Source organism: Amblyraja radiata, chromosome 12 (assembly GCF_010909765.2).
Source record: "Amblyraja radiata isolate CabotCenter1 chromosome 12, sAmbRad1.1.pri, whole genome shotgun sequence".
NCBI classification, from domain to species: domain Eukaryota; kingdom Metazoa; phylum Chordata; class Chondrichthyes; order Rajiformes; family Rajidae; genus Amblyraja; species Amblyraja radiata.
The window spans coordinates 19642617-19665648 of NC_045967.1; the positions used below are offsets into that span (position 1 = coordinate 19642617).

At 45.7% G+C, this 23032-nt stretch overlaps 1 protein-coding gene across 1 annotated transcript in view; it reads right to left on the reverse strand.

The window, feature by feature from the left end:
- Window positions 1-730: 730 nt before the first annotated feature.
- The window catches only part of LOC116978979 (tripeptidyl-peptidase 2-like), a 90233-nt gene continuing 67931 nt past the window's right edge, over window positions 731-23032 (reverse strand). The window contains exons 24-29 of the mRNA XM_033030308.1: window positions 22470-22618; window positions 20807-20894; window positions 17045-17175; window positions 9910-10120; window positions 2646-2765; window positions 731-963 (exon numbers count right to left, since the gene is read on the reverse strand). Coding sequence (XP_032886199.1) covers window positions 874-963; window positions 2646-2765; window positions 9910-10120; window positions 17045-17175; window positions 20807-20894; window positions 22470-22618 — 789 coding nt within the window. The 3' untranslated portion in view covers window positions 731-873. The remainder of the gene's footprint in view (window positions 964-2645; window positions 2766-9909; window positions 10121-17044; window positions 17176-20806; window positions 20895-22469; window positions 22619-23032) is intronic.

Below are 23032 nucleotides of genomic sequence, written 5' to 3' on the forward strand. Positions count from 1 at the left end.
TCCAGGGCTGGGTTGTCTCTCCTGACCTTGTCTCTACCTGGTCTGGTCTCACCTTTTCAGATTTAGACTTTAGAGATACAGCATAGAAATAGGCTCTTTGTCTCACTGAGTCCGCGCCGTCCAATGATTATCCCGTACAACAGCACTAGCCTACACACCAGGGATAATTTCCAAAAGCCAATTAACCTAAAAACCTGTACGTCTTTGGAATGTGGGGGTAAACCAGAGCACCTGGAGAAAACTCATGTGGTCACAGGGAGAACGTACAAACTCTGTACAAACAGCACTAGTAGTCAGTATCGAACTCAGCTGACTGGCGCTGTAAGGCAGCAGCTCTAGCTCTGCGCCAATGTACCGCCTCCAGCTGATGTGAGCCTCTGGCCACACTATGGAGGGCCATCTCCATCTCATGGGCTCCACCTACATCAGACCAATGCTATCTATGGATGAAATAGCTTGCTGAGCCTCCAAGCCCAAGCAGAATGGAGAGCTTGAAGTTCAATGGGAAGGAGAAAGTAAGGCATGGGGAAATGTATGGGGGTTGAAGGGAGATTGCAACTGTGGGGAGACCATGGAGTTCAGCCATGCTGGAAGAAACGCCTCTGCATTTCTACTGCAATGGATTGTGAAACACAGTCCTGACTCGAGTCACCATGTGAGGAGATGCCTCGAGAACTAGCAAACAAGACCTGAAGACTTAACAACACCAACCAATAATACTGCCATCCTCAACAGTCTGATCAATATATTTTTATATATATAAAAAGAATGAAAATAACTCAAACACAAAGTTCCAACACCATCTGTCAGGGTCTGCCCACACCAATCTTGATTAAACATGCACTCAGCAGGTCTTCATTCCACCAACAACGCTTAAAATGGGACGTAATCCGGGGGAAACATCACCAGCAGGGAATTCACGTAGATAGAGGCACAGTGCTCCCATCCCAGGGACCTCAGCAACTGAAAGAGAAAACACGTCAGATGATACCACAATCTCTCGATGCTTTCAGTAAAGTTATCAATACATTTCCAACTCTAACACTTTTTAAACAGGCAGCATAAAAAATATATACAGTCTCGTGTGAAGCTACCCACTGGTGCGGTACATGACGTAGTGAGAGGCGTCACAGTGGCAAATTGTAGTAGGTCGTTAAAATGGCTTTGGTCAAATTGTAAATTGTCCAGGATGTGTAGGAAAGAACTGCAGAGGCTGGTTTAAATCAAAGGTAGACACAAAATGCTGCAGTAACTCAGCAGGCATGGAATGGGTGATATTTCAGGTCGAGACCCCGTAAATTGTCCCTTGTGTGTAGGATAGTGTTAGTGTAAGGGGTGATCGCTGGTCGGCATAGACTCGATGGGCTGAAGGGCCCCTCTTTGCCCTGTATCTCTAAACTTCAGTCTAATTTTCATCCCTTGAGCTATGAAGCAATATGGGAGGTGTGACACACTAGCCTAGAGCCGTGGCTAGTGTCTCTGCCCATGCTCCCATTGTGAAGGCAGAGGCTGGGATTACTGCAGCATATACAGCAGCTTGGACCATTACGGAAACACCTCACACCTGGTGCCAATGCCACCTCCCACCAACACCATCCAGCCCCTCTCACCACCTCCCCACCCAGAGCACAATCTCGCCCTCCCCACCCAAGAGATGTGCAGAACGTTTTTTTTTAACATACAAAAAGTTGAGAAATGCAGCGTGGAAATAGGCCCTTCGGCCCACCAAGTCCACGCTGACCATCCATCACCTGTTAACACTAGTTCTATGTTATCCCACTTTCGCATCCACTCCCAATGCACTAGAGGCAATTTACAGAGACCATTTAACCTACAAACCCGCACGTCATTGGGATGTGGTGGAAACTGTAGCACCCGGAGAAAACCCACGCGGTCACAGAGAGAACGTGCTAACTCCACGTGGGCAGCACCCAAGGTCAGAATCTAAGCCTGGGTCTCTGGGGCGGTGAGGCAACAGCTCTTTCAGCTGCCCCATCCCAAGTGGTGGGTGCCTGCAACTTATAGCTAGGGGTAACAGTGGAGGCCAATTTGACAGTTGCATTCAGGAGGCTTTTAGATAAGGACATGGATATGTAGGGAATGGAAGGATATGGATCACATGCAGGCAGAGGAGATTGTTTAACTTGGCATCATGTTTGGCATAGACATTGGGGGCAGAAGGGCCTGTTCCTGTGCTGAACTGTTCAATGTTTTGTATTTCTAAAGTACAGGGTCAAAATCATTGCACGTTGACCAACATGCCTTGACCCTTTATCACTTCAGAAAGATTACCCTAATCCCTCAGGCTACCCCCAGCTTCCACACCCTCCTTGCTGCACAGGGGGAGTGAGTGGCCGACTTGTCAGTGGGTCAGGAGGACATGGACAAGCCATGTTTCGGGTCGGGACCCTTCAACTGATATGAAACGTCTCCTATCCATGATCTCCAGAGATGCTGCTTGGCCCGCTGAGTTACTCCAGCACTCCAGTTCCACGCAAGATTCCAGCATCTGCAGTTCCTTGCATCTACTCGCTTGTGTGAATGTTGTGCGGATGATGGGGACTTCACGCCTGGCTGCACTGTGCGGAGTGAACCTGGATCAGCCTGCCTTTGCTCACTTCAGAGGAAAGAACATTTGTACCAACCTGAATACAGTTGTTCCAGTTTTCCTGACTCGGCTTATTTTCAATAATTTTGGTAGCAAACTTCAAAGCACGTCCAAATTGTTTTTTCACCAAGGCATGCTTGTACGCAAATGTTAATGCCTGTAAACAGAAATATAAACAAGGACAATACAAACACCAAAACTATTGCACAAAATGCACCTGAATGGATGCCTTCCTAGTAATCTAGTGTTACTCTGCACAGGATAAAATGAAGACAGTTAAAGAGAAACGCAATGAATGTAAACAGTTAAGCCGCAAACTTCCATCACCTGGATTCTCGAAATCGCAACATACAAATGCTCCGGAGAAGGGTCCCGACCCAAAACATCACTTACCCTTTTTCTCCAGAGATGCTGCCTGACCTGCTGAGTTACCCCAGTACTTTTTGTCTATCTTTGGTATAAATCAATATCTGCAGTTCTTTGTTTTTACATACTAAAGGGTTATCAGCATATACGTGCAAGGCTGATGTTCCTGTAGCTGGATTGTGCAGATGGGTCACAGTCTCAAAATAAGGTGTCAGCCATTCAGGATAGGGAGGTGAAAAAACTTCTTCACCAGACTAGCAAACCATAAGAATTCTGCCCCCAAGAGGCTTTGGAGGTTCAGATACCGAGTATTTCGTTCCTGGAGGTTGAGGGGTGACTTGATAGGAATATATAAGTTTGTGAGAGGCATAGATAGGGTAGAGAGTCAAAACCGTTATCCCATGGTAAGGGTACTAAAAACAAGAAAACATAGTGTTAAGGTGGGAGGAGTTTTAAAAGGGATTTGGGGGGCAAGTTTTTTTCCACTCACGGAGAGAGAATGATATCAGGATCTCACTACCAGAAGAGGCGGTGGAATCAGATGCAATCACTATGTTTAAGAGATATTCAGAAATGCACTTGAATCGGAAAAGCATAGAGGGATGGGGGCCTATTGCAGGTAAATGGTTTTGGTGTTGATGCGTAAAATGGTCGGTGTGGTTGTGGTCTGCCGAAGGGGCTGTTTCCGTGTTGTCCAGTATAACTGTATTTAAGATTGAGACTGATAGATTTTTTACATAAAGGGAATGAAAGGATATGGAGTTAGTACAAGAATGTGACCCGAGCCAAAATATCCACCATGATCCAGAAGCCTGGAGTCCCACACACCAGGTTCAGGAACAGCTATTTCCCTACAACCATCAGGTTCTTGAACCAACCTGCACAACTCTAATCCTACCTCGGCAACTGAACACTATAATCCTCTTACACTACATGGACGTTGTTTCCCAAGTATACTTTTACACCAATGGCTTGCCGTTTACATAGACTTTCTTTTGGAAATTTCATGTATAAATTATATATGATTTCTGTTTTTTGTGATGCTACTGCAAACAAGATCTTCATTGTACCGTACTTGTGCATCTGACAATATTCTAGACTTGACTTGATTTTATTGAATGCTGGAACAGGCTGGAGGAGCTGAATGGTCTATTCCTGCTTCTATTTCTTATGTTGTTATACACTGTGAAACAAATCGATCGCAGCTATTTAGACAAATGTGGCAGCTGTTTTTCACCTAAAATGATTCCAAGAGCACAGAAGGAGATTACCATTTAACTGATTTTGGTGTGATAGGAGAGATTCATGTTTCAAGACCCTAACAGGTTTTGAATATAAACTAGAAAGTTGGGCAGGAGACAAGGCAGAGGTAGGGGGTAGAATGGAAAACAAAAATCAGCATTTCACTGCATGTGTGTTTTCCTCAGGATATCTCCAGGTGCTCACAGACCGGGTTATTGTTGTATGATTAGAAGCTTGCTGCCTCCCTCCAACAGAAATGAAATAATGTCTTGTTAAGCTGCAGACACGAGAGACACAGATGCTGGAATCTGAAGCAAAAACATCAGCTGTATCTGTTGGCTCAAGCAGTGCTCAGAGCTTCAAGCAGCAGCACAGAGGCAAAGGCCATGATATAGGAGCAGAATTAAGCCTTTCGGCCCATCGAGTCTGCTACACCATTTGATCGTGGCTGATCTATTTGTTCCTCTCAACCCCATTCTCCTGTACCTGTCAATCTCTGCTTTAAAAGCTCAATGACAACCTCCACTGCTGCCTGTGGCAATGAATCCCACTGATTCACCACCCTTTGGCTAAAGAAATTCCTCCTCACTTCCATTCCCAAGGTACCCCCTTTGATTCTGAGGCTGTGTCCTCTGGTCCTAGACTCTCCCACTCCTGGAAACATCCTCTCCACATCCACTCTATCTCGGCCTGTCAAAGGATGTTTAACAAGATCCTGAATCAGGATTTAATTGATAAGAGCGTGGCACAGTACAGCACAGGAAAAGGCCCTTTGACTCACAATGTTCGTGCGATCACAATTTATTTGATCAATTTTGAATCGAGAAATGGAACTACAGATGTGAATAAGGGTGTAGCTAATATGTGACATCATTCAAGATACCATTAATGAAATTATTTTTCTTCAGGAAGTTCAATTGATGGGTGAGAGGAGGTGCATTTTAGTGGGCAGGGGTATGCTGGAAGAATGATGTACTAATTGGGTACTTGAGCAACTCCATGTAGGGGAATTCACGGGCTAACCAAGCTAGAGAAACGCAACTGAACATGGGTTTGATTGCACAGGGTTAGAAATGAAAAGCAAAGAGCTCATGTTGAACTTGCACTGAACCCTGCTTTGTGTACACTGCGCTGTGTTCTAGCTTTTAGATGTAAAACCGACTAACACTTTGGAGGAGGCGTTAGAAGGATTTATAAGGAAGACTGATACCACAATTTAAACTTTGTTTTGTACTAGGTAGATTGATGAGGCTGGGTTTTTTGGGGGATAAAAGAATTGTGGTAACTTAAGAGCATTAAAAAAAATTTGAATTGAAAAACACAGCATGGAAACAGGCCTTCAGCTCACCGTGTCCATGCCGACCATCGATCGCCCATTTACACTAGTTCCACATTATCCCACTTTTGCAACCACTCCCTACACACTGGGGGGTAAATTACAAAGGGGCAATTAACCAACAAACCTGCACGTGTTTGGGATGTAGGAAGAAATCGGAGCCCATGGCTGCAGAGAGAACGTGCAAACTCCACAGGTCAGTATTGAACCCGGGTCTGTGGAGCTGTGAGGCAACAGCTCTAACGGGTGCACCACTTTTACATTTAAAAAAAATGGTGGGCCAATTTGGACAATTTGGAATGCTCCCACATTCGCTGGAATTCCTAAGTGTACAAAAGTCACAGTATATCCAATATGGAGTTATGAGAAACTTTCTTTGGTCAGAGTGTTGAGAACAGGTGCACTGATGAAAGGTCTTTCAGGCTTCTGAACAGTCCTTCCATAAGCTAGGGTACTGTCTAATTTACCCCTACCCCACAGCAGACATTGAATTGTCTCTGGAACTGATGCGCTACAGTGCTGAGAATGATATTCTGCACTCTCTAACTTCCCCTTCACTCTAACTATGTCCTTAAGCTTGACTTGATTATATTTATATATATTATCTGATATGATGGAACGGCATGCAAAACAAAGCTTTCCACTGTACCTTGGTGCACGTGACAATAATAAACCTAAACCTTAAAACGCTGATGGTTGTCCTTTGTTCAGAGCCTGACCTGCTGAGAGTTACCACCAGAGGGAAGATGAATTGCAGATGGATTTAAAGGGAAACTGGACATGCAGGAAGGGAGAGAGGGGTGCACAGGCAGGCTGACAGGCTAAGATGAAAAGAGTGGAAGAAGAGTGTGTGCTGCCTGAACACTAACAGAGAGCTACAAAGCGCTAGAGTAACTCAGTGGGTCAGGCAGCATTTCTAGAGAACATGGATAGGTGACGTTCCCTATAGGGACCTTTCTTCAAACTGATTGTAGTGGAGGTGGGGCAGGACAAAGCCTGGTGGATACGGGTGAGCAGGGTTTTTTGATAGGCAGATAGTTGAACAAAGGTCAGAGATGAAAAGACGAAAAGTGACAGGAGAGAAGAATAAGCAGATTTGAGGAACAGCATTTCATTTCGCTACCTTACTACCTAATCAGTATGAGCTCTGAATTCTCCAATTTTAGGTAACTAAACTACAAGCACCACCACCCTCTCCCCCCCTCTCTTCCCTGTGCCCCACCTGGACGCAAACCCATTTTCCCTTTCCCCTTCCCCAATGCCCTTCCACCTATATTCTTCCCTCTGGCTTTACAATTCGCGTAAGTTTTATCTTTATCTATTTGTCTTTTCATCTCTAGTCTTTGTCCACCCATCTGCCTAACAAACACATCCTTACCTGTATCCACCTATGACTTGCCAGACTTTGTCCCACCACCTCTCTTCCAGCTTTCTCCCCCCAACCACAATCAGTCCGTGTGCGGACGTGGCGTCGAAGGACGAGAAGCCGAAGCAAAGAAGTGGAAGCCAAATAGCCGAACGGAAACGCCAAATAACCGAAAGCGTACGAAGCCAAAACGCCAACTAACCGAAAGGACGGGACGCCTAAAAGCCAACTAACCGAAAGGGTGGGACGCCTAAAAGCAAACTCACCGAAAGGCTGTTCTGCCGAAACGCCAACTCACGGAAAGGCTGCTTCACCTACAAGCCAACTCACCGAATGGCCGCTCTGCCGAAAAGTCAAATAACGGACATGACATCGCCGGGGGGGGTCGGGACTTGTCAGTGATTGGTCCAGACCCCCGCGTCCATCACATCACTGGCCGATGGAGAAGGGAGGGTGGGGGTCATTCTCCCACACAAGCCATAGATGACTGGGCACTCTTAACCTGAGCACCAAGTTGTAAGCGGCCAAAGGTGCGCATCCCTCGGGACAGCCCCCACTCTCCCACGGCCACCCTCCGCCTCGTCTCCCCCGTGCGGCCGCACTGTGACGGGCTGTGTGTCGGCAGCGCCGGGTGGAGCAGACGTGAAAGATCAGCACCTACCAACAATGAAGGCACTATGAAACAAGCTGCCGCAAGTCCTTCCCACAGGATGGGGTCGGCATTAAAACTCAAAATAGAGTCACTGATTTAAAAACAAAAATGTTACATGTATAAATAGTTACATTCAGGAACCTGGTTAATTAAGTGGGGGGGGGGGGTGGATAGCGGAGGCGGCGATGGCGATGCCGCCCAGGGGTGGAGGGATAGGGGGGCCGATGCCACCGGGGGAGGGGGAATAGCGGGGGTGGCGGTGGCCATGCCGCCTGGGGGAGGGGGAGAATAGCGGGGGCGATGCCACCCAGCAGCGTTATTTGACTTTTCGGCAGAGCGGCCATTCGGTGAGTTGGCTTGTAGGCGACGCAGCCTCTCGGTGAGTTGCCGTTTCAGCAGAGAGGCCTTTCGGTGAGTTTGCTTTTAGGCAACCCACCCTTTCGGTTAGTTGACTTTTAGGCGTCCCGCATTTTTGGTTAGTTGGCGTTTCGGCTTCTTACACTTTCGGTTATTTGGCGCTTCGGCTTCGTTTCCGTTCGGTTATTTGGCTTCCACTTCAGCTTCTCGTACTTCGGTGCCACGCCCGGGTACCCAATCAGTCTGAAGAAGGGTCCCGACCCAAAATATTGGATCCAAGTTCTCCAAAGATGCTTTTCCTGCCTCCAGTTCCCCCCTCCCCCTACATCTATCATTCAGTCTGAAGAAGGGACTCGAAAAATCACCTATTCCTTTTCTCCAGAGATGCTACCTCACCCACTGAGTTACTCCAGCAATTTGTATCTATCTCCAGAAATGCTGCTTGACTGGCTCAGTTACTCCAGCACTGTCTTTTTCCGTAAACCAGCATCTGTAGTTCCTCATGTCTGCTAATAGAAAGCTGGTGAGGTCAAGAGTCTCTCTCTGTGCTGTAGATGATATAACTTGCTGATTTGAACACAATATATCGATCATTAACTACACTGATCTTACACAATCCCATACACGTGAAACCCAGGGCAGAGCAGGCAGCAGTAGCTCGGGAAGATAGGTAAACATTTAAGGAATGACAGCAGCATTAAATTGTCTCAACATTAGAAATAAAAGCCTGTGCTGCCTTTCCCGAGTAGTGATCTGCATCTGATGTAGGTGAAGGATGCTGTTAAACTGCGTGCAATGTTGCATCAACATTAAACGCTTCTGGCCCCCCACAAGGCGATGCGTTGCCAGGGTAACCCAGCACGTACACACTCAAATGATCTGCAAGGTTACCATGGTAACCCAGAATATGCCGCAGATCAAGGAACAGCTCAACAGTCTGCTGACAACATTAAAGCGCCGGCGGTCCATCAACGCCTTCGCTGAACGTGAAGAGACTGCATGATGGCTAATTCCAAAAGTCTCCTGGAAAGACAGTGGCTGCCTGGGGAGGATGCGGGATTCTGTGGTGACCAGAATCAGGAACGTTTTGTAGGACAGAGAAATCAATGGGCGTGCAGCAAAGGCAGATACATACAAAGGGCGGCACAGTGGTGTAGCGGCAGAGTTGCCGCCTCACAGCACTAGAGACCCCGGTTCAATCCTGATCTCGGGTGCTGTCTGTACGGAGTTTGCACGTTCTCCCTGTGATCGCGCGTGTTTTGCCCAGGTGCTCCGGTTTCCTCCCACGTCTGTAGGTTAATTGGTTTCTTTAAATTGTCCCTGGTGTGCAGGATAGAGCTAGTTATCTACGGTTGGCACGGACTCGGTGAGCTGACAGGCCTATTTCCATGCTGTATCTCTAAACTAAGCAAGGTTGGTATGAATCAGCACAAGTACACGTGAATGGAAGTATTGCGGCAAGTGGATGGGTTTTGCATGTGCTCCCTGTGAAGGTTTTATAGCTTTCCCCCCCCAGAAGCCAAAGACATGTGGGTTGGTAGCTTAATTGTATAGGTGAGTGGTAGAATCCGAGGGGAAGGGGGATTGAGGGGAGTGGAGACGAACAGGTTACGGAGAAACTTCATGGGGAATGAGACTGCTTTGTGAGCTGGCAATGACTTGATGGGCTGAATGGTCTCCTATTCCGTAAGAAAATCTGTTCATTGTAACAGGCTTTATGGGCAGTTCTGGTCATTGTACATAGGAAGGGTGTACAAAGTGCTGGAGTAACTGGCTGGTCATGCAGCATCTCTGAAAGTGATAAGTGGTTCAGCATGTATTCCCCACAATTATGTAAATAACAAGGGTCAGTGGAAAAGATGCAGTTGGATGGGGCTACTTTTACTGGGAACAATGCAACTCAGCAGGTCAAAAGCACAAGTGAGCACTTTGAAAAACACAGCTGCACAGGATAAATGCCAAGTTTGCAATACGCTGTTTACCTTACTGTCTGTGAGATCGATCCACTTCTGGACATCATGGAAAGTTTCTATCAGGCTCTGGGATAGGTCACCTGACCCATCCTCGCCATGACCGATTGATTGGATTGAAGATACTTCACTCTGCGACTGGACTTGAAGAGCTGCATCAGCCAGAGCACATCCTTTCAGGCAGAGGGCTTCGATCAATGCTGACTTCTGCTTCTCCATATCACTGAAATTCAAAGGGTGACACAGTCTAAGCTCCACAGCTGTTTATTGCAGAGTGAATGGTTTCAGGAACAAATTAACCAATAACCAGGTTGAACAAGGGTTTGAAGAAGGGTCTCGACCTGAAACATCACCAATCCATGTTCTGCAGAGATGGGTCCTGACCTGCTGAGTTACTTCAGAACTTTGCGTCCTTGTGTATTAACCAGCATCTGAAGTTCCTTATTTCTACTGAACAATTATTTGTATTTGCATCACATTCATGCATCTTGTCTAGTAGGCCTAACTCAATAATACGTAATACTCCCAGCCTGAGAACACACATTTCCCCCATGTCCCAACTCTTATCCCCCCACCCCCTTCAACCTACTCTTTTCTCCCCTCCGTACATCCATCTCTCTTTTCCCTCCCCATCCCCTTCCACCCATAACTCCCCCTCCAGCTTTAGAATCCACTCCTCTCAACTCCATATCCAACACCCCTTGTCTCCTTTTCCCCTCTCGCTTTGATACTTACTCCACCCATCCGCCAATCACCCCCCCCCCCCCATCAGTATCTGCCTATCACTTGCCAGGCTTTGCCCCCCCACCCCCACCTTTCTTTTCCAGCTTTCTCCCTGCCCAAAATTAATCTGCCCATTCCCTCCACAGATGCTGACTGACTGACTGCTGAATTCCTCTAGCACTTTTTATTCTGCTGAATCCAAATCTATGCTGGAAGGAACTGCAGATGCCAGTTTATACCAAAGATAGACACAAAATGCTGGAGTAACTCAAGTGGGTCAGGCAGCATCTTGAGAGAAAAGGAATAGGGGACAGAGTCTGAAGAAGTGCTCCGATCTGAAACATGACCTTTTCCTTTTCTCCAGAGAAGCTGCCTGATCCGCTGAGTTACTCCAGCACGTTGCACCCATCTGTGCTGTTTGCCGGTATACATTGACTGGATGGACCAACACTTCCCCAACACCATAAATCCCCCAGTTTTACAAACCACAGATCTGTCCAGTCCTCCATCGTCGACATATTGGAAATTCATCATATTAATTATTTGCCAATTCTTAGGTCCCAAGCTCTGGAATTCCATCTGTGAACCTCTCTGACACTCCTTTCCTTTAAAACTAGCCTCCTTGACCAAAGTTTTGACTATCTATTCTGATGTTCCCAAATAGCAATCAGTTCTAAAATGAGTTTGATAATTGTTCTAGTGTAACACTGTACAAATGTTTATTTTGCTTACGGTGCAATAAAAAAAACACACGCTGTGATGTAAGACGTTAATCACGCTACAAGATTTGAATCATGTATGCACCAGTTTTGGATATCTGCAGGTGTCAATTAACATAGGGTAATCTACACCCAAATCAGGAATCAAATTGGATGGATTAAAAAAATAAATAAGGCCGATTTATCAGTCTGGGAATGCTCAGAGGGATAGTGACAGATTTGGTGAGAGAGGTATGGAGAGGGGGTGGAGTGTAACATGGCGTAAATAGTAAAATAGCAAAACATCCACTCTAGATTAAAGAAAGGAAAATCAATATATTTTCTTGATATTCTTGAGTCAGGAAGTCATGGTGCACCTATATCGGACTTTGGTGAGGCTGCATTTGGAGTATTGCATGCAGTTCTGCTCAGCCTATTTTATGAAGGATTTGGAGAGGGTGGAGAAGAGGTTTACCAAAATGCTGCCTGGTTTAGAGGATATTAGCTAGGAGAGATTGGACAAACTTTGATTATTATTTCTGGTGCGTCAGTGGGCAGTGTCAGGGGCACGCTTTTTTTTTTAACGCAAAGGCTGGTGGGTGCCTGGAACACGCTGCCAGGGGCGGTGGTGGAGGCAGATAAGATATTGGCATTACAGCGGCTTTTAGATAGGCACATGGATGTTTACGAAGATGTTGCCAAGACTCGAGGGTATAAGCTGTAGGGAGAGGTTGGGCTTTATTCCCTGGAGGCTGAGGAGTGATCTTACAGAGATGTAAAAAATCATGAGGGGAACAGAGGTTGAATGCACGCAGTCCTTTTCCTAAGATAGAGGAATCAATAACCAGAAGACTGGTTTAAGGAGAGAGGAGAAAGAGTAAATAAGAACTTGAGGGGTATGAAATCTGAATGAAAAAATGAAACCTTGTGTTTAAAAGGTTAAAGGTAATGTAAATATGATTAATTGGCTACCGCTCTATAGCTTATTCTTTCTGTGTCTATATACAAATACACATGGTCACAGAGGAAGGCTATATTGATGTTACTCCCAGGGCTATGTGACAAGAGCTCAGAAGACTGTGTAAAACCAAAGGCATTGATTTGCTAAAGGCAGTAAATTAAAAGGAGGGAAATAGTGGACACTCTCAGTGAGAAAAAAATATTTATGATTATACCATGACTCAGAATAGCTGCATAAAAATTTCAACAATGCATGAAACATAATGCATTTATAAGACAAATAAGTGCAATTACATGGATCAAGGGACGGTAAAAGATTTACAGAAATGTTTCTTATCCACACCAATTCCCTGCAGATGTCACTGTTGCAATAACAACAGGAAAATATGTTTGTAAAGACAAAGGAAAGGTTGCAAAGCCTCTTAAATTTGCCCTGCCATTGTTGGGCACCATGGCTGAGTAGCTGAACTCTACTTTCCCACTCTTCCCCTACATCTCTCGATGGATGTGGAGGGGAGAGTTCCACGAGTGGGAGAGTCTAGGACCAGAGTACAGCCTCAGAATAAAAAGATAAATCTTCAAAACGGAGATGAGGATTAATTTCTTCAGCCATAGGGTAGCGAATCTGTGGAATTCATTGTCACAGACGGCTGTGGAGGCCAAGTCATGGTGTATTTTAAAGGTAGAAATTGATAGGTTCTTGATTAGGAAGGTTCTTGATTAGGAAGGCCATCAGAGGTTATGGGGAGAAGGTTATGGGGAGAATGGGGTTGAGGGGGGAAAGCAGATCAGTTATGACTGAATAGCAGAGTAGACTCGATGGGCTGATTGGCCTAATTCTGCTCCTATGTCTTATTAGATTTGGGATCTCCAGTCCCAAATCTAATCTGCAGCAGGAAATCAACAATCATCTTGTAGATAGATAGATAGATAGATATGCCTTTATTGTCATTCAGACCGAAGTCTGAACGAAATTGCAGCAGTCATACATATAATACAACAAAATAAAAACAACAATAAACACATATTAACATCCACCACAGTGAGTCCACCCAGCATCTCCTCACTGTGATGGAGGCAAAAGTCTTAGGTCTGCAGTATCTTCCCTCCTCTTCTCCCTCTGCGCTGAGGCGATACCCCCCGGGCGATGTTATAAATCAGTCCCGCGGCTCAAACACCGCGGCCCGGGGTGGTCGAAGCTGCCGCCCACCAGTCCTGCAGACGCAGCCGCTGGCCCGCGGCCGAACCCCGGACTCAGGCCACCACCGCCAGAACACCGTCCCAGCCACCCTCACGTGAGTACCGTGCCGTCTTCAGCCTCGGGCTGGGCCGCCCTCGACATGGGCGCCGAACCTCCCCCGGGCCGGGCCGCCTCGACATGGGCGCCGAACCTCCCCCGGGCCGGGCCGCCCCGACATGGGCGTCGCTTCTTCCCCGGGCCGGGCCGCCCCGACTTGGGCGTCGTTTCTCCCCCCGGCCGGGCCGCCCCGACTTGGGCGTCGCTTCTCCCTCTGGCCGGGCTGCCCCGACTGGGGCGTCGCTTCTCCCTCTGGCCGGGCCGCCCCGACTTGGGCGTCGCTTCTCCCTCGGGCCGGGCCGCCCCGACATGGGCGCCGAACCTCCCTCGGGCTGCGAGCGCCGCACCTCCCCGAGCTCGGCCGCTCCGACGGGAGCCTCGTTCCACCCTTGGGCTGGCCGCCCTCACGGGAGCACTGTTCCAGCCCTGAGCCGGACCACCCTCACGGGAGCGAGCTCAGGGCGAGTCCTGACGGGCTCTGCCTCCGGAGCCTCGAGGTCATCAGCTCCATTAGGCCTCAGCGCAGACGGAGGCAGAGAAGGGGAATACGACAAAAAAGTCGCATTCCCCCGCAGGGAGAGACTGCAAACCCCGTTTCAGCCCCCCCCCCCCAAAACACAAACTAAGAAACAAAAACTAGACTAACCAAAACAAAATAAACAACACAAAAAACACAGACAAACGGGACTGCCGGTGAGCCGCTGCAGCGAGGGCCGCGCCGCCACTCCAAAGGACTCCAAAGATTCATAGTCTCTGGACTAGCTTTTCATCCAATCCCTCATCCTGTGATAATTCTACACCCTCCAGCTCAAAGAATACAGCATCCATTCTAACAAACCCTCCGATAACTTGATGCAAAGGAGTTTTCTCTCATTATCCAAACTCTGGTGCATGTCCAGTTATCCTGTGCAATGCGTTCACAGGACATCCCTCATCTCAACGAACTATTCATGAAACAGTTGCCGCACTTCCTCGAAAGCAAGTAGTACTTCCTTCGACCTGAAGGCAAAATACTGCACATAGTCCTCAAGGTGAGATCTCACCAAAGGCCTGGTACTAACTGCAAACACTTTCTTACTCTCATCTTCCAGCTCCCTTATAATAAAGACTAGCCTACTGACTGGAGACACAAGGAAATGCAGATGCTGGTTTACAAAACACAAAGAGCTGGAATAACTCAACGGGTCAGGCAGCATATCTGATGAACATGGATAAGTGACGTTTTGGGTCAACAGAAAGAGGGTCCTGAACTGAAATGTTACCCATCCATGTTCTTCACAGATGCTGCCTGATCTGGTGAGTTACTCCAGCACTATGTGTCTAACCTACTAACTTGTGCTCTCCCTGTCTGCACTGTGTATTTTCCCCTTTGCTCTACCTAATGTACTTGTGTCAGATGATTGTATTTATGTAGTAGTATTATCTGATTTTATTGAATATCATGCAAAACAAAGCTTTTCACTGCACCTTGGTCCACATGACAACGATAAACCCAAACCTGAACTGCAGATGCTGGAATCTTGAGGAAAACGCAAAATGCTGGAGGAACACAGCAGGTTAGGCAGCATCTGCAGAGAGTGTGGACACACTGCATCAGTCTGATGAAGCGTCCCAGCCCAAAACGTCACCTGTCCATTCCCTCTACAGATACTGTCTGACCTGCTGAGTTCCTCCAGCACTTTGTGTTTTGTAACAGCTGAAGACTACTTGCTCCATGTGATCTCCTCAACCAGAACAAAGATGAATTTCCTAATATCGCCAAGGGCACCTGCATTTTGCCCCTTTCAGGTGATTGTGGAAGGTTTCCTTTAGAGATACAGCATGGAAACAGGCCCTTTGGCCCACTGAGTCCATGCCGACCATCGATCACCCGTTCTCACTAGTTCTATGCTATCCCACTTTGTCATTCACGCCATACACACCAGGGCATTATTTTAGAGGTGATTAAGCTACAAACCCGCACATCTTTGGAATGTGGGAGGAAACTTTGAGGACATTTTGTGGAAAAAGAGGTTCTTTGAGGAAGTTAATAGCTGGACAGGGAGAGGGGAGGCTGTAGATGTTGATTACCTAGATTTTCAGAAGGCCTTCGATAAGGTGACGCATGTCAGGCTGCTCGGGAAGATGGGAGCCCATGGTATCAAAGGGAAGATACTTGCATGGATAGTGGATTGACGGGATGGCAGAAGGCAAAGAGTTGCAATAAAAGGCACTTTTTCAGGTTGGCTGGAGCTGTTTCTTTTCACGTTGTATATTAATGATTAGGATAAGGGTATTGAAGTCTTTGTGACCAAGTTTGCAGATGATGCTAAGATAGGTGGAGGGGCACGCAGTGTAGAGGAAGCAAGGACTCTGGACAGTTTAGGAGAGTGGGCAGAAAAGTAGTAGATTAAATTCAGTGTCGTAAAGTGGGGAGTCATGCATTTTGATAATAAAGGCGTAGATTATTTTCTAAATGGAGAGCGAATCCAGAAATTGGTGCAAAGAGACTTGGGAGTGCTGGTGCAGGACTCCCAAAAAGTTAATTTGCAAGTCGAATCAGTTGTAAGAAAGGCAAATTCAATGCTAACATTTATACCAAGAGGACTGGAATACAAAAACAGAGATGTAATGTTGAGGCTCTATAAGGTGCTGGTCAGGCCACATTTGGAGTACTGTGAGCAAATTTGGGCCCATATCTGAGAAAGGATGTGCTGGATCTGCAGTGGGTCCATAGGAGGTTTATAAGGATGATTCCAAGAATGAGTGGGTTAGCATATGATGAGCACTTGACAGCACTGGGCCTCTACCTGTTGGAATGTAGAAGGTTGAAGGGGAGACCTCATTGAAACTTACAGAATAATGAAAGGCATAGATAGAGAGTCGATGTGGAATGGATGTTTCCACTGGTGGGAGAGTCTGGGGCCAGAGGTCATAGCCTCAGAATTAAAGTGCGCTCTTTTAGAAGGGTGAGGAGGAACTTCTTTAGTCAGAGGGTAGTTAATCTGTGGAACTCATTGCCACAAACCACAGAGTGCTTTGGAGGCCAGGTGAGTGGATATTTTCAAGGCAGAGATAGACAAATTCTTGATTAGGGTTATGGGGAGAAGGCAGGAAAATGGGATTAGGAGGCAGAGATCAGCCATGATTGAATGGTAAACTCGATGGGCCGAATGGCCTAATTCTACTCCTATAACGTGAACTTGTAAATTTGCGAAACTGGGGCACCCAAAAGAAACCCAGTCACAGGGTAAACGTACAAACTCCGTACAGACAGCACCTATAGTCTGAATTGAACCTGGAACTCTGGTTCAAGGCAGCAACTCTGCCGCTGCAGCACATTATGCTGGTTGTTAAGGAGTGTCCCGACATGGGCACTGGATCGTCGTGAAGTGTGTGATAAACTCAGCGGCCAGGTTGCTCTAAACTACCCAGCTTTTCATTACGTTTGCACTTGGGTCAATGGATACCCACACATTTGGGCGCGTACCTTTTGATAGCGACAGCGTCTGGTCTTAGGTCAGTCTTCATAGCCACGTAGCTCACCAAGGAACTCTGGTCAATGTGAGAGATAACCACGTTGGCCGTTTTAATAATCTCATCGAGTCTCTTCAGACGTTCCTAGGAACAGGAGAGCAAATCGCCAACAGTTCATGAACATTCCTGGTAAATCAAATTCAGCTAAAAAACAGGACAGAAATGTTACACATTGCCCGAGACCCAGGTCAAGAGTGCTTTATTGTCATATGTCCTAGGTAGAACAATGAAATTCTTACTTGCAGCCGCATGCAGAATATGTAAACATAGTACACTGTAAACAATGTAATAAACAAGAGAAAAAATAGTACATATATACACTATGCTCTTCCTGAACCTGGACTTTAGTTTTCAGGCTCCAGTACCTTCTTCCTGACGACAGCGGTGAAATGAGTGTGTGGCCGGGGTGGTGTGGGTCTCTGATGATCCTGGCTGCCTTTATGAGGCAGCAACGCCTGTAAATCCCTTCGATGGTGGGTCAGTTTTGATCCTGACCTCGGGTGCTGTCTGTGTGCAGTTTGCACGTGGTCCCTGACCGCGAGGGTTTTCTCCGGGTGCTCTGGTTTCCTCCCACATCCCAAAGACGTGCGGGTTTGTAGGTTAATCGACCTCTGTAAATTGCCCCAGTGTGTAGGCAGTGGATGAGAAAGTGGGATAACATAGAACTAGTGTGAACGGGTGATCAATGGTCGGCGTGTATACGATGGAGTTTGTTTCCTTACTGTATCTCGATGCTAAACTAAGCTAAGAAATAGTTATACCAATCATAATCCAAACTTTAAAAAAAAGCTCCATCCCTACTTGCTTTGTGGTCTAGTATGGAACTCCAGCCCCACCAGTTCGATTGAATCACTGTCTGTTGAACCACCCCACCTCGATGTATAGTTCTGTGGAATCGCTATACAAGACCCACCAGTGCCTCCTCAAGGCAAAGCAAAACCAGGCTGGCAGCGGATACTCAAATCCCAGAAGTGTAATATCATACAGCACTGAGGGCGGCCCTTCAGCCCATCATGTCTGTGACAGCTCTCTGAAAGAACTATAATTTAATACAAAAAACTAACTACTGGAGGAAGTCAGCGAGTCAGGTCAGGCAGCATCTGTGGAGGGATGATGTTTCAGATCAGGACCTTCTCCAGCTCTCTGATTTTTGCACGAGTCCAGCATCGACAGTTTTGTGTCCCTCTATCACTTAATACCACTCTCCTCTCTATCCCCCACAACCCTAACGATTCTTCTTTTACAAGAAATGATCTAGTTCATTTTGGAAAATTACCTTTAAATCAGTCTTAATTGGCTTTTCAGACAGTGCATTCTAAACCAATCAGAAATTCAAGTTATTGACATTCCTGTCGCTGGAAACAATTATCCTAATATTGTCTCGTTAAAATAAATTTTAACAAGTAATTTTAAACGCCTTCAGTAATTCTACTCTTAACATTCCCTGTTTATAGCCAATAACTCCAGATGCTGCATTTAAGCAAGCTTGTCACGTTCTGGGAAATGTTCTCCGCATCCCATGCCTCGACATCCTCTCTGAAGTTTGGGGCCCAGAATTAGCCATGAGACTCACAGGTGATTTATGTTTTTAATGACTGAATTAATGCACAGCGAAAAACACGAGAAAAGTAACCTTTGGCTAAGAGAACTGGGGAAGCAACTGGGAGTTTATATCCTACGAAGTGTGCGGAATGATGATGGAGTCAATGAAAGTTACAACAAAAGGCCATAATGGAAGTTGTTGGATCACCAAAAACCAAAGCTCTGTAACTTACTTCAGATTGACCAATCCTGCTTTAAACAAAGGAATGGATGCAGCTTTGAGTGTCTTTGTGTAAGTAATGGGCTGCATAATTTTTGATGGACTGGTTGATTGAAAGATACTGCATGAAAACAGGCACTTCGGCCCACCAAGTCCACACCGACCATCGATCGCCCGTTCACATTAGTTTTTCCCACTTTCGCATACACTCCCTATACACTAGGGGTAATTTACAGATACCAATTAACCTAAAAACCTGCATATCCTTGGGATGTGGGGGGAAACCAGGGCAACTCAGAGGAAACTCACAGGAAGATGCAAACTCCATGCAGACAACACCTGAAGTCAGGATCGAACCCATTCTCTGGCTCTGAGGCAGCAAGTCTACCAGCTGTGCCATTGTGCTGACCAATTTTCTCAATGAAGGAATTGTAAGGTGGCCATTTAAATGCCATGGGGTATCTAAGGAACTCCCTTTCAATACCTTGACAACTGATCAACACTGTAAGTAGGTATGTTGCAAAGCCTACCTGAAGCGTTGCTGAAAATCTGTCGCTGCGGGTGTGCGCGATTTTGGCGCCGTTTAGAGGGGGCGGGTTTAAAACGCGATTTTCTCTAGGCTGTTCAAATCGAAGATGTTCAGCCTAGTTAATTATTAACGAAAATCGCTGGAAGACCCCGTCGCAAAAGCTATTATTAGTTTTAAAGGCCTTGGATAATAGTTATAGTAGTTTAAAAATCAATCTCTAAACCCGCGACCACCGACAGCCGTCAGGGTCGCATAGAGCAAACCACAGAAGGTATGTAGCTTATTTTTACATTAAAAAGGGCTTCTTAAGATCCCTTTATACAAAGTTTAATATTGCGAGTAGCTCATTTTGGCCCCATTATATCCCGCAGTATTTTTCTGGGCATTTGAGGGCACAAATCTACCGCAATGTGAACGTTCTAAACCAGCGCGTTCACAGGATCCCACTAGAAAGCTGATTTAAAATGGACTTTAATTTACAGCAATTGAACACTAAATTCCTTCCATTTGGCCTACAAATTAATGTAAATGAGATTTAAAAATCATGTTTTATTGTGAATTATTTATGAATATTATTTGCACACTTAGGCTATTTAAAAATGTTAATCATTTATTAAGAAATGGATAGATGTTTAGATCTAGTAATTGAAGTTTGAAATTAGCTACACTTGGGTAACTAACTAATTATATGCTTTAATTTCAGGTCATCCAAGTAAGATTATTTTATATTTGTTTCAGAATGGTTCACTCTATGATAACTGAAAATTTCATTCAGTTCTCTTAATTTTTAAGAAAGTTATGGGCTTTTGACTGTCCACGATCACAGCTTTTTTGTTATGTCCATAGAAAATCAATAGGGAACAAGATGCTAATTTCCGAGTATGAAAATGGCCATAACTTTTTAAATACATGAGATATGAAAGTGAATTAGGTGTCAAATTAAACTTCTTTTTATGCTTTATCTGATGGGATAAATTACAGACTTGATTTTTTAAATCTCAAAATTTTGTAACATTGCTACTGTAAGGGCCACACACCCTTTAGTGTCATAGTGACTCAACACAGCCCGAGACTGGTGAGATGAATATGGCTTGTGGATTAAATCAGTGATTTGTGCAGACAGCTCAATATCAGCGTGGATTCAGTGGGTTGAAGGACTGGTTTCCACGCTATGTCTCTAAACTAAACTAAGTCAGAATGAGACGTGACTCATAGATCTTGGAGATGTTGGGGTTGCTACATGTGTGCAGCCCTTGTCTTTCTAGAAGGTGGAGGTTGCAGATTTGGACGGTGTTGTCATTTGTCATCTTAATTATAAACGGTATTACAAATTTCTGAAGTGAATAAGGAAGCAGAAAGAGCACATAGGAATTACGAAAGCCTTCAATCATGTTATTGGGTATAGTAGATAAGGGAGAACATACCTTTCCTGTATCGAGGCTGTTGAGGTAAGCCGTATGTACAGGTAAGTGATCCGAGTACGTCGATACCAATTCCTCATGTAGATCCAATCTGTGAGAGAAGAAAATAAATCATAGTTGATCTGAGCTCCCAGATGGATGTCACTAAAAGCTTGGAATCCAAAGACAAGCAGCAGAAATGATGAAGATAAGACACAAAATGCTGGTGTGACTCATTGGGTCAGAGAGCATCTCTGGAGAAAGATGCAACACGAAATGCCACCTATTCTTTTTCTCCAGAAATGCTGCCTGGTACTCTGAGTTACATCAGCATTTTGTGTCTATCTTCAGTATAAACCAGATTCTGCAGTTCATCCCTCCAGCAGAAAAATTAGAATGGGTGGAGCAGAGAGGCCTGAAGGTGGAAGACCAGGAAGATTAGTTAAATTTGAACTACTGATCTCCAAGGATTTAAAGGCCGTTAATAAAAAAAATAATGGCAAAAGCAAATATGATAGTGTAGTGCAGCAGGAGCAGTGTTTTCATCAACGTAAAGCAGCTCCAGAACACAGGAAATCTCGCTGGATTTCCAACTCAATTCCATCTCCCCTCAGATTCTCACTTCACTTGATGCCCTCAGAAAGGGTGAATGTTCCTGGGATCGATTACAAGCTGGAATGGGTGCAGAGAAGATTTACGAGGCTGTTCAAGGTCTCAAGAGCATGAACTATATGGCGAGGTTCTGCAGGCTAGCATTTCCTTTGAGGGGTGATCTTATAGAGGTCCACAAAACCGTGGGAGGAATAGATCGAGTGGACGCAGAGTCTCTTGCCCAGGAATCGAGAACCAGAAGACAAGGTGAGGGTGGAAAGCTTTAATAGAAACCTGAGTGGTAACTATTTTTACACAGAGGTGGGTGTATGGAACGAGCTGCCAGAGGAGGAGGTAGTTCAGAAGGCGCTATGCAATGTATAAGAAAGATTTAGGCAGGTACATGGATAGGATATATGGGCCAAACGCAGGTAGGTGGCTCGAGTGTAGACAGGACATGTTGGGCGGTGTGGGCAAGTTGGACCTAAAGGCCAGTTTCCACACTCCATGACTATGAGAGAGAATTTCAAGATGCACAATCTACTAAAATAAGCAATCTCACCTCAGTCCTCGATGACGAGGTCCTTACCCTGAGACTATGCCCTCCAATTTCAGACTCTTCTCAATGGCACAAACAGTGTTTCAATTTCTACCCTTTTAAGAGCTCCAAGAATATTCTACATTCCAAAAGAAATTTCCAGTTTTACAACCAACCGTAGATTTCAGTTGTCTACCAGTGTGGTATGCTGGCGCAGCGGTAGAGTTGCTGCCTCAGAGCGCCAGAGACCCGGGTTCGATCCTGATTATGGGTTCTGTCTCTGTGGAGTTTGTACATTCTCCCTGTGACTGAGGGGTTTTCTCAAGATGTTCCGGTTTCCTCCCACACTCCAAAGACGTACTGGTTTGAAGGTTATTTGGCTTTGGTAAAATTGTAAATTGTCCCTAGTGTGCAGGATGGTGCTAGTATACGAGGTAATCGCAGGTCGCCGTGGACTCGGGGGGCGAAGGGCCCTTTTCTGGTCTGTATCTCCAAAATAAAAAGACTAAACTAGCTTGCAATAAATTGGCTTTGATCGGCCAAATCTATGTTACATACTTGGACAGCCACTGTATCTTGAGGTCTCTTAAAGCTTCCTCGAACATCTCTTTTGGTTCTTTTTCTTTTTCTTTTATTGGCTTGTCTTTGGTTCCGTTCTTTATCTTGTTTGGCGGAGGTATCAGATGGTAGTAGACAGTGTGCACATCCTGAAAATAATTGTACAATTAATATGCAATGATACCACCATGCACATTCATGTAACAGCTCAAAAGGTGCACAATGGCCCACTGAGTAGCAAGGGCACCCTTGGATCAGTCGCTGATTCAAAGCCCCATTCACTGACTGAGCAAAACGTCAAACAAAGAATTCCAGCGACAGGAGCACTAGCCAAGAGTTTGAACACGTGTGACCTCATTTGCAACCTCAGCTCCTAAATTTCTGATATGACCCATAAAGGTCGCTGCACTGGCTGTTTACTCACAAAATTCTCGCAATAACCACCAAACTTGGGGATTCAATTTAAAGACAGTGAAGATGATTGTCCAATACTACGTTACAGCTCATCAAAGGGCTCAATGGAGGCTCAAGGAAAGTGGGAGCATGGGATCCATTGTAACTCA